The sequence below is a fragment of the Branchiostoma lanceolatum genome, chromosome 6, assembly GCF_035083965.1.
Source record: "Branchiostoma lanceolatum isolate klBraLanc5 chromosome 6, klBraLanc5.hap2, whole genome shotgun sequence".
In the NCBI taxonomy this organism is placed as follows: Eukaryota; Metazoa; Chordata; class Leptocardii; order Amphioxiformes; family Branchiostomatidae; genus Branchiostoma; species Branchiostoma lanceolatum.
This window is the reverse complement of record NC_089727.1, coordinates 2,390,384-2,402,858: the sequence shown is the minus strand read 5'-3', so window position 1 is coordinate 2,402,858 and position 12,475 is coordinate 2,390,384. Positions and strand designations below refer to the sequence as shown.

General features: G+C 49.6%; 1 protein-coding gene across 2 annotated transcripts in view; it reads right to left on the bottom strand.

Annotated features, from left to right (window-relative positions):
- Window positions 1-3,119, bottom strand: part of LOC136436138 (protocadherin-9-like) — a 56,004-nt gene extending 52,885 nt beyond the window's left edge. The window contains exon 1 of one of the 2 annotated variants that reach the window (XM_066429903.1): window positions 39-3,119. In XM_066429903.1, the coding sequence (XP_066286000.1) occupies window positions 39-2,372 (2,334 nt within the window). In that variant the 5' untranslated portion in view covers window positions 2,373-3,119. The remainder of the gene's footprint in view (window positions 1-38) is intronic. The other variant, XM_066429902.1, reaches the window with a different exon arrangement.
- Between the last annotated feature and the right edge of the window lie 9,356 nt (window positions 3,120-12,475).

The window sequence follows — 12,475 nt, the reverse complement described above, 5'->3', positions numbered from 1 at the left end:
AAATAAAACAGAAGTTAAATAAAGATAGCAAAACGTACCTGCGTGCCGTTGTACGCGACGGTGCTGTCCAGGATGATATTGATGACGGTAGAAGCTGACTGGGGCATCGCGCCGTGATCTGTAACTGTGATGGTCAGGCTGTGCAGCCCCTCCCAACTCTTCTTCAATACCTTTACTGTCCTGATGTCCCCCTTGTCGGATATGGCAAATATTCCCCTCCGGTTCCCGTTAGTGATGGAATAGGACAGTTCCCCGTTCGCCCCCTCGTCGGCATCGGCGGCTTGGATACTGGTAGCCAGAAATCCGGGTTTGGACGTCATCGGGACGTACACCACGTTTTTGTTGGTGTTGGGAAACGTGATCTTAGGGGAGTTGTCGTTAACGTCTTGTACGAAGATGTTCACGATGCATTTGGCGTCCTTTTGCGGGTCGCCGTTGTCGCGAACGCTCACGACCAACTCGTACTTCTTCTTCTCCTCGTAGTCCAGTTTCCCGGTCGTGTAGAGCTCCCCGTTCTGCGGATCGATGGAGAATTTCCCGAACATGTCCCCGGAGGAAATGGCGAAGGCAAGTTTAGCGTTCCTACCTGTGTCCCTGTCGGCGGCGATCACCTGTCCCACCTGCGTCTTCACCTCCACGGACTCGGCGATGTGGAACGCGTACCGGTTGTTGTAGAAGGACGGCGCGTTGTCGTTCTCGTCCAGGATTTTTATCTTGAGTTTGGCGGTGCCTTCCAAAGGCGGGGTCGCGCTGTCGGTAGCTACAATCGTCACCTCGATCAGCGAGGTCTCTTCCCGGTCCATGGCGTTGTTGACCACGATTGTTCCCAAGATTGGGTCGACGTAGACGCGTTTGGTCGGGCGGTCGTCGCGAATGGAGTACCGCACCTTTCCGTTGTCGCCTTCGTCGGGATCCGTAGCGGTCACCCTCCCCACCGACACGCCCGGCGCGTTGTTCTCGGTGAGATCGAACAGAAGCTCGGGCGCGCCGAAATCCGGCGGGTTGTCGTTCACGTCGGTCAGCACGACCTTGAACGACTTGTACGTGGTGCGCGGCGGCGTTCCAGCGTCGCGCGCCGCCACTGTGACGTTAAACGTCGGCTTGGTCTCCCTGTCTAGCGGCGCAGTCGTCACGATCAGGTACTGGTTGTCCGCGACGAGCTGTAAACCGAAGAGCCCGCCCGTGCCGAGTAAAGTGACGTTAACCTTACCGTTCATCCCACCGTCTTTGTCCACCACGGTAAGATACGCGAGGAACGTCTCAACCGGAACGTCTTCCGACAACACCACCGGCCCGTTCTTCGTGGTGACGAAGTTCAGGCGGATCTTAGGGGCGTTGTCGTTCATGTCGCCGACGTTGACAATGACGGTGGCGAACGTCGGCGCGGAGTTGACGCCCTTGTCCTGCGCCTGGACCGTCAGCTGGTACACCGGTCCTCCCGACGCCTCGTGGTCCAGCGGCGACGCCACGGTCAACTTTCCCGTCACAGAGTCCAACGCGAAGAGCTTCTTAATTTTGTCAGGCACGGTGTTACCGAAAGAATAGACAATCTCACCGTTCGTTCCCTCGTCAGGATCCGTGGCGTTGAGGTCGATCACGAGCGAACCCACCGGCGTGTTCTCCATGATGTCTACCGAGTACGTGGCCTTGTCGAAGACCGGGCTGTTGTCGTTAGTGTCCAGAATATTGACGTAGAGAACCTGACTGTCGTACAGTTTGGGGTTCCCGCCGTCGATCGCGGTTAGAACGAGGTGGTAGAAGGAGTGCCTCTCCCGGTCCAGCGGCTGGTTGACCACGAGTTCCACGTTCAACGTGCCGTCCACCCCGGTGAAAGTGTTAAGGGTGAACGGCATGTGGTCCGAGGAGGATTGCAGAGTGTACGACTGGATGGAAAACTTGTCCGAGTCCAGGTCCACGGCACCGTCTAACGGCACCCTCGTGTCCACCGCGGTCGCTTCCGACAAGTCTAGCGACAGGACGCCGGTGCTTCGGAACCGCGGCGTGTTGTCGTTCTTGTCCTGCACGGATATCTTCACCTGCACGAGCTGAAAGACTTGCGAGGGGAGCACGGCCACTTCCAGCTTCAGCTCGCACACGCGCTCCCGCGGACACAGCTGCTCGCGGTCGATGGCCCGCTTCGTGGTCAGCTCGCCCGTCCTGTTGTTGATGGCGACGTACGGGGACTCCGTCAGGAACTGGAAAGTCCGCGGTACCGAGGCCCGCTCCACCATCAGGTCCTGCGCGAGGTTCCCCACATACGTGCCCGCCAGTTCCTCCTCCAATACCAGGTACGTGAACTCGATACCCCGCGCCGAGGACACCCCTATCAGCCCGAGGAGCAGGCACAGAAACACTGTCCTAAGAAGATCCATTCTTTTCTCCGTCTCTTTATCACACAGTTACAAACAAACCCGTAAAATTGTTCAACAGAAGTACTGTACCAAGGTGGCTCTTACCGCGCAAAGTCCCGTATAAGTCCCCGCCTTTCCGACAGTGTGTGGCTGTAGATGAAATACAGAGAGACACCTCACCGTTAACGGTCCGCCTTTCTTTGAGGATCCGCCAGTTCCCAGCCGCACATCTCCTGACTTCCCGGCCTGCGAAGTAAAATCCTACCCGTCGCGGCACCCCAAAGCGATTGGAAGTCAAATCCCTCCTTCCGACGAAACACTTTGTAGCACTCGGCGAAATAGATTACAAGTAATTCAAACGCAGCCCGCGAGAATCCGACGATAAGATACTGGTGCCACCGCGGGGACGGCCCTCCTTGGCAAACTTGTCTTGGGCGAGCGGTGAGAATGAATAGAAGAGAATCCTGGAGTCCGTCACAGTGTCTAAGCACCTAACGCGTACCCTTGAGGCGAAGAAGAGCACTGCACCGTTCAGCCGAAATTCCACAGTACAAAATCGCTTGTATGTACACACACAAAACACACACACAGCTTGGCAGTCCAGCACGTTAAAGTCCAAGCGGCAGGTCGGCACTCTTAACCTCCCGGTCACCCCTTGGCCTGGTTACCGCGGCCCGACTAGAATGTAAGGCGACAGGGTCCTAGTGAGGTCCGCACGCGTTGGTGTCTCACTGCCGACTGAGCTCCCCGCGCTACCGGAGGCGGGGTTTTGTACGCGGCAGGGAGCAGGCGTGCGTGCGCGCGTTCACTCAATCAGATCAATCTTTTCACACATATCCGCTACCATCGCTCCGCCCACCGGGGCCTTCCCCCCGCCAGCTCAGCGCGCAGCCCCCATCAATGTATGCATGGCTGGAAAATTGTAAAACTAATGCCCTCCTCTTTTATAAATCACTCCGGCAATATCCCTTTGGTGGCCACAAGCGCGGAATGAAGTCCAAGTGCATCGCCTTAAATGCGTTGCCATCATACCGATCTGTTAAGGTCTACCACCGCGGGTATACCTACTTAATGATTTATCATTGTCGGTCTTTATCATGAGAGACAGCGCCTCATATAATATTTGCTGACACAAATATAAGTCTTTCTACAGTATGGACAGTTTATCACAACTACTGCATTATGTTGGATGGACCCCTACATTATACCGGACGGGGGTGAGCAGGGTCGTTTGCATGTCAACGGTCTTGTTTAACCATTCATAACGACGCTAACCCTGCGCTCCCATGGGGGTCCACCTTTGGTGCGTCCCCCAAGACCTCGCCGTAATGACTATGTAGCCTCTACCAGGCTCCGCGGATCGCTGGAAAAATAGTAGAAATTGACCAAATACAGTGAATTGTATGAAGGGAGTCGGCTACTGGCGGAGAGAGGGTCTAATATAGAGAGAACATTTATTGGGTGCATTTGCCGGGGGACTTTGGCCATGGAGGGTTTCATTCGCAGCCGACTCCCTTCATACAATCAAGGAGGTTAACCTCCTTGATATAATTCTCTCTATTTGGAAAATTTCTACTATTTTCCCAGCGGAGCTTGGTAGAGGCTAGTCTATAGGCAATCCTAATAGCCTGCGAATGAAACCCTCCATGGCCAAAGTCCCCCGGCAAACGGCCCCCCTATAGCCAGCGCGGTTAGTCTGGTAGAGACTAATGACTATGGGGGAAATGCAGTACAAGCGCACCGACCGTACTGCGATCGTTCAGCCCGACACGTAACGAGGGAGCGCAAGAGATCTAAAACCGGAAGGCAGGCAGAGTCAGGGCGGCACTGTCTTGTAGAGTCCGGGGTCTTCAGTGGACCGGCGAAGTCAGAAGTGCCGACAGTGGGGCCAGTGGGCTTCTTTATATTCTGGCTGGTTGGTTCACAGTGAAGTCATCGATTCTTCAGAACACCAGCGCAACTATTCAGGGATTCGACGTTGTTCTAGTCTTTGTAGCAGAAATTCAGACAGGGGGCAATGATTTAAAAGCATTTCAAAGTCCCTATCAGATTCCTTTCCGGGCTGAAAAATTATATTAAAACCGATCAAATGCTTTGCGAGAGGCTAGACCAGAGGGGGTCCTGTTTTTGGTAGTTTGTTCACCTTTGTCGGTCATCTACTATTTCTTCGAGCCCCCAAGGAGACTGAATATTTCCCTGTGTCAAGGGCAGCGGGGATGAATTTGTATTTGTTTGCAGACAAACAGCTTGCCAACACGTGGTCTATGAGGATCGTCTTTTGTGTGGAGATATTTAAGAAACAAAGGAAGAATGTCCCCGAGGAAGTCTAGTGTAAATCCTTTCCAGGTGACGTGTGAGACGGGACGCCTTCTGTCCGACTGGCGCGTGTCAGGCCTTATCTGCAGAACCGACAATTACATGCTATTAGCTCCACTAGACGAGCGGGTTTGGTAATCTTCTAGTAGATGAATCGGTCGAGGTTGTTTTGCGGCCTTCCCTGTGGCTCTATGGCTCTCTCTACTGGTACACGCTTTCTTGTAGCTAGGCTAAGAGGTGAAAAAGTGCACAAGTACATATAGATAGACAAACTAATAAATGTTGCAAAAACACACGCGTAAAACACTAAGACTAAGTCGAAACATTACATCTGCTTAGAGATTAGGTTTTGTAAACCGTGGCATACCGGCGCAGTCCCCCCTCCTTTAATTGTGCCTCTTCCTTTGATGAAGCTGACTGAAGTCAGCGCGCAACTCTGAGACGATTACCGTATTACGTGTTGCCCCGGGGCCGAAAATGGAGACTTCAGAAGTGCAGCTAGCTTCTGAGGAGCTCTGCGTTCACTGGGCTGAGAACATCTCGCTCGTTGGACGGGAAAATTGTGGCTCGCGCTGTTTCAGTTTATTAGATTGGGCGCTTGACGGACGCGAGCCCGTTCGCTTGAGCGGTGCCACAGAACAGAACTGCCGAACTCTTTGTGCAGTAGAGCAGGGAAAACGCGAACGGAAGAAAACTTTTTTTGCTTCTCCAGTGTTTGCAACTTTCTGTTGAAATTTACAAGGAAATTGAAGTATCTTCACGGTGTGTGTGACTAAATAACAGTAATTTAAGACTTCTACTTCCCCTCTTTTACACGTAACGGAAAAGGGCAATCAAGATTAGTGATAGACCCTTGAACGACAAACACCAAAGCGTTAGACCCTTGAAGTTAGGTTTGTTAACACGGGTCCTGAACTTGACCTAACCACACGCACAGAAGCATATCCCCTTCCTCGCCATCCGTCAACTTCAACTCGCAGACGTTTCATATTTTCGGCCCTCCTACGTGAGCTCACTGCAGATGTTCTATTGTGGCATTGTTGTGGCTAAATGCTCCGGGCGTATTGAAATTTAAGAGTCCATATTGGCCCGTTATTGCGCACGTTTCTCATGCAAAACTGCGGAGTCGGCTTCCATATTGACATCTGCATTGTCCTGCATCGTCTCAATGTGTCACACACGTGCCATCTTCCTGGTCATCAGATGGAGACAGGCGCCAACTGTTTTCTAGTCTCTGTCAGACTGACTTCTACACTGGCTATAGTTCGTTCCTTCAGAGCCTTGTAGTACCTAGTGCAGTGGTGCATAGGGCAGCAAGTTTCCTTGCTGTTTCAGCAGCAGGGTATATTTTTTACAGGGAGGGGTTGCTAGCACATCCTCGAACACGAGTTGGGGTTGATAAACTTTTATGTCCCTTCCGAATGACGGGTGCAGCCCCTACCGAAATGTCTTTCCCAGGACGCTGGCTATGGGGAGAATAGTTTTTCATGGGAGTTTGCAATTGGTCACCACAGAGTTTCATTTGCCCGCGCAAGGGGGAAATGTTACCCTTCCTGGTGACTGACTCCTCTGGCCAACCTATTTCTATCGAATTCTGCTATCCGTACTAGACTCTACCAGTCTCCCCCGGTCGCTGGGAAAATAGTAGAAATTGGCCAAATAGAGTCAAATGTTTGAAGGGAGTCGGCTACGGCTCGGTTGCCAATTTGACCCTCTCTCCGTAGCCGACTCCCTTCAAACATTTGACTCTATTTGGCCAATTTCTACTATTTTCCCAGCGACCGGGGGAGACTGGTAGAGTCTAATCCGTACCCCCGTAGGAAGGCCTTGTGGAGGCTAGCCGTCTTCACTTTATACACAGCCTTGCTACACAGCGGTGTTACAACAGTTCGGGATGTACTGAGAACGAAGCGGGACGTTTTGGGGTCAGCCGTCGACAAATATACGCTCATGTATCGATTTGCTGATCACACGACAAAGAGACGAGAAGAAAGGAGACACTTTCGGCGGTTTCCCATGGGTGGAGCCGTACTCCCGCCGAGCGCGCGCCTAACAAAAACACGCATGATAAAAACAATCCCACCGGAGACCATCAATTTGACCTCCTGTCAGGTCTCCAACTGGGCTCTGTCTTTCTTGTGGTCAACCAGGCTGGGAGATTGTTGTAAATATACAAGCAGATGTTTGGCTTCGGCTTTTTGTTTGGGTCTTGTGCGTCTTTTGCTGTGTTTGGGACGTTTCTGAAGTTTTGCGTCTGTCCAATGACAGGTTGTCCAAAACACTTTCGTCGTTCATTTTTTTTCTGTCGTAGGATTTTCGGCGAGTTTATGACAGAAAAAGCCGATGACAACAAGGATCTGAGGCACTTTTTTCCGTCAGGAAACAGTTGAATTTTACATATGTCTACAAATGCCCTAAAACACTGTCAACTCACTATCGTAAGCATGTAGTGCGACAAATGTCTTTTCGGCGACAAAACTTCACCATTTGACAGACGTACACAGCGAGACTAAGCCAAACAGAAAGAAGTCGAAGCCAAGCATCTGATGGGGGATTAGCGGGGATTTCGAAGACAATTTACCCCAGGTTTTCACCCAGAAATGGGGGTCACGGAGAGACTGTCAGGTCCCAAAATTGCCTCTCATCGAATCGTTTTCCCCCAATCAGCGGCTTGCCTTACCGCGGAGGGAAACCCGCGGATAATCGATGCGTCACTCTTCTCGCCAAGACAAGCGCAATTTCCGAAGCTGTCATTCAGTAGCGGTCTGTTCCGCAATTGTCCAATATTCCATCATCTTCCGGTCGACGGGTTGTCCCGTCAGCCCGTGTTGTGTTAGCCTGGATGCCAGACTCTTTCCAGGGCTACTCTCCATCCAACTCTCCAAGCAAATGAGGGGTTCCGGCTGTTTTTTTTATGTGTTTTAGGCGTTTTTGTCGGGCTTTCTACTTTGTCATGTTTTTTTTGTTCTCTATATAAAATAAACACCCTATAGTACTACTCTCCAAGCAGATCTAGAGTTCGGCTCCGGCTGGTTTTTGATGTGTTTTGAGTTTTTTTTGTCCGATTTTATATTTTGTCCCGTCTTCTTTATGTCGCCAGGCCATCTGACCCTCTGCTTGGAGAGTATCCAGGGTCTACACAGGCCAACTCTTCGACTCTAGGACCAACATGCCCCCAAGGAAATTCTACAACAGGCCCCCCTGAGTTAGAAATGATAGATATAATTGAGATCGGGGGTCCCGCATCCAGGTTAGTTATGTGTAGGCGCCCATTCCTCTAGACAGTGATCGCAGAGCGACTCACGGTGCATCGACTAAGATTGTATTTTGTGCGACTCTTGATTTCATATTTGGAACATAATAAAAGACAGCAAAACACACAACCAGTAAAAGAAAGAATTCCCTTCTTTTTTCTTTGAAATACGTACGTTGAGCGCTCTGTCAAGTTTTTGGTCGCTGAGCGGTTGCAGTGCGGTCGTAGCGCGGTCGCAGCCTCTAAAAAGTCTAATGGAAAAGGAGTGTAAGTGCTGGGATATCAGCAATAAAGTAGAGAAATTATTGCTTCCCTGCAAATTACATTACAAACACATATCTAATGATCTAAATGATTCATGGAGGTTTTTCTTCCCTTTCTTTCACGGGCGCTAAACGAGGGTTTATAGGCGAGCAGATTATAATGCCTGAACTCGCAGGGGACGCGTATCTTCCACTGTTAAACATATCGTTGTTTCCTGACGGAAATTTCGCGTGACTTTGTCGGCCCTGAGAGTGCGATAAAACCGCAATGCCCGCACGCGCGGTGTAGCCTCCACCAGGCCGTCATGAATGGGGCTATGGATAGTACAATTGTAACCTCTACCAGGCTCCATAGGCTACTGAAGATAGTGGAAATTGCCCAAATAAATTGAATAACATCCCATTGGATCTAGCCGGCCATATACATGAAGGAGTGCGGTTTGTATCCTAGGGTCAACCTATAGTTAGCAACCTATTATACTAGTCTATTTAGCCAATTTCTAACATTTTTCCAGCAACCTATGGAATCTTGAATTAGTAACTACGCCGGCTATAGGGGTTAGGCACAATATGTAGGGTTTTATTTGCAGACGGGGAAAATGTTAACCCCGTGGACTGAGTTTCCTGACCAATTATTCTCTTTTGCCGAATTCTATACGATCACCGCAGGAAGGCCTGGTGGAGGCTACAGTGTGCACTAGTATGCACTCTGGTAGACTAACTATACAGATATAGAGAGAATATTTGAGAAGAGTTCAAGTTGGCCACCATTGGGTTTCATTTGAAATGTTGACCTTATCGTGGACTGACTCTCTTGGCCAATTGATTATTCCTTTTTAGCCGAATTATACGACCTATACACCCGTAGGAAATGCCTGGTGGAGGCTACAGGCTACCCGCACGCGCTTAGCGCTACCGTGAGAAATCGTGTTTTCTCACCCTCATTGTTTTTCCTTGGGTTTCCCTTTGTTTCACGCCTTGTGGGTCGCACTCCCCTGCGAAGGGCGGCCATCTGGGCGCAAGGCGTGAAAACAGAGAACCCAATTTGTGTGTTGTTCGGTGATTAATTAGTGGGGTAAATCGTGGATTAATGGTCGAGGGCCAAATCCAAGGGATTATTCATGATTATTCAGTGGGCTTTTTTTGTCTTACGCGGATTAGAGAAAAACAAAAGCATCGCAGTCCTCGCGACTACACGCGAAGAGATTCCGACAGTCCTGCCATCTGGCAGGGATCTGGCGAAGGCTGTGCAAACCTTCTTCTCCTAAATCTCTTCAAGAGTCTACACAATGGACCGCCGACCACTCGATGTTTGAGTTTATTTGTGTTGTTTGTTAGAGCGGCCAAACAGATCGTGTGTACCGACGCTTTGTCAGAACAACGCAGCGTCAAACAGTAGCTATTCTTCGGCCTGAAGTGGTTAAACCACTTGATGATCTTTAGTTGTTTGCGTTGTTTATTAGGAGCCACAACAAGGTCGACAAGAGTAGAACACACACTGCCTATTGCGGAAGGATGGGGCGGTTGAGGGGAGGGTAAAATATTTGTTTATCAGACACAAAACTTCCTGTGGATTCAAACTTATGTCTGTTGAAGTAGCCTTAGATCTAAAGATACACAACTTTCACGTAAATAGAGCGGTATCGCTACGGGCAATCTCGAAGCAGATGTGTTGCTTTTGTTTTGTTTTGTTTGTGACGACGTGCCTTTACAGCTTTTCGTTGATTGTTTTTTTCTCAGTGGACGTAATAAACAGACAAATGGAAGCCACATATCTGCTCCGAGATTAGAAGGACTTACGCCCAGATCGGCACACGTTGCTCAAAGGATTTTAACAGCTTCACAATTGTTCGCAGATAGGCGCTAAACGATTGTAGACGCGTCGGCCACGTGTGACATCTTCCGCTTTCCGTGTTGTTATTTCGCACGTCGCGCCTCTGTCTTTACAGCAGTCCATATACAAATTCACATCCTGGCGAAAATGTACCGTTAATGATGTCGGAGTACAGTAAATTGGAGGAGGCCGAAAGTCATCTCCTACCAGATGTAGTGCAACTCCTCATTGTATAGCTTAGCACCCACGTGTAGATTGTGCTAGATTGATGATTGGAAGTTTATTGTAACTTCTTTCCCGGAAGCTAATAGAAAAGACATGTAACATGAAAAGGAAGGAAAGACAATGGAGAACAATATAGCATGTGACTGCTCTAGTCTTATATATACTAGCCCTTATTGTATTGTATTAGTAATTAGGATGTTAAGTTTTATTCTATACTTCTACTTTGTATTATGTTTACGAATTCTTGCCATACTTTGTACCATGTACAATTGTCGTGCAATAAAGTTCTTCTATGTAAGACTAATGTAAATAGCCATGACCAGCCATTAGTCTTATATAGGTGCTGGGTTCAAGTTCGTGCTGATAAACTCTCTTGGTTTTGTTGCTTGAGCTTGTTTGTTGCGGACGGTGTTGCTAAATGTGCAAAACATTGAAACGAGTCGTTTCTTATATCTGCTTGGAGATTAGGAGGTCGCAAAGACATGTCATCGGCCTTATTTTTACCAGACGGCGGCTATAGTGAGGATGATTTGCCAGGCCGGAGATTGTTCACAATTGTCAGGCGCAGGGGGAAATGTTAACCTTCTCTAGTAGAATTCGGAAAAAGTCAATCTACGGGAATACTGTACAGATCCGTACCCCCGTATGAAGGCCTGGTGGAGCCAGGCTAGCATCAGCATGGCTGTAGGCAGCTTTGTGTCTGTACGGTTGAGCGCCGCTTCCTGTAGAAGAAGGTCTACCACATCTGGGAATGTTTCACGTGTTGGGCTTTGATGTCGGCAAGATTTCTAGAAAACCTTTTCACACTGGATAGTGACAACGCTTTAGGCCTAACAGAAGTGGCTTCAGAAATAAGCTTGTCCAGCTTTTTTCATTGACGTTTGTTTTATGTAACGTTACTCATTGACATGGGGTTAAATGGCCTTGTTGTTTTATATCAGCTTGTGGTACTTTGTGCATCCTTCACGTGCTGTACGGTGGCCAGAGGTAAAAAAAAAAAAAAAACAGAACGACGTAAATGTAGTCCCAGTAATGTTGATTGAAAGTTGTGCGGCCTGCCAAAGAGGAAGACGAAAACAGAGGACGAAGCCATACGATCTCCATTTTTTTTCTCGCGATGTTCTAGTGGGGTCGTTTTTCTGCAAATAACATAATACATGTATCATTGTCGAGTATCCGGGAAACATCCCGTCCGAAATGAGGTTCAAACACGCCCCAGTAATATTCTGAGTGTCCTTCCGAGTACACAGTTTGCGGATGGAAACGATATTTCACTTTTCGTGTCATTGGGGGTGTTACGGTGCCACGCTAGGTGTAATCGTCACAGTACATCGTGTCATCGTTGTCGAGAATGGGAAACATCCCGTCCGAAATGGGGTTCAGACATGCCCCAGTAATTCGCAGCGTCCGTTCCGAGCCGCACGGTTCACGTCCCACACAACCTGAACAAACCTTTCGAACCCGCCAAGGTCACGGCAGGGGTCGCGGGGTCATGGCGGCCGGCGGGGCATCCGTCACCATTCCGCGGGTTTGTGTGTTTTATGGCGAGCGGGGCGGACACGGCCGTGTTGTGAGAGGTGGCGAGCAGGGCAGTGGGGCGGGTAGGCTGGATGCCAGACCCCCAGTCTCTTTACTGGTAATATCTACCTGATCCTGTTACCCTCTCACTGGACCCGCGGCACGCTGGCGGCGTCGCTGCGTCCTAAACTGGATTTGCGTTACCCTTACTTTATAATGGGAATGTCATTCAAAACGTACAAGTATGAACAAAAAGACAACAAAACAGAAACAAAGCTTAAAAAGATTCGTTTTTTGTCGATGAAATTCGTTGAGTGCTTTGTTGCCAATTCCATCGGCCGCAGCGACGCCGCCAGCGTGCCGCGGGCCCAGTGAGAGGGGGGTTTAACTCAGGGGCCTATTCTAAAATTTCGGTTATTCCGTTGGGCATGTAATTAGCCCTAGAGCCGTGGAGTTGGGCTGTGAAGGCCCTGGAAACAGTCTGGCATCCAGGCTACCATTTGGCGGTTTTGTGTGTTTTATGGAAGTGAGCGGACATTCCCCGTGTTGTGAGAGGCGGCGAACAGGGCGGGCTGATCAGGATGAATGGGAACCAGCCAGATACTGTAAAAGGGAACAAGTTCGCGGTGATTTAATTTCGTGGTAGGGAGGAAATTGAGTGTTCGTGGCGTGGAGAATGGACTGATCGCGGTGGTTTTGACATAAGACAGAACGA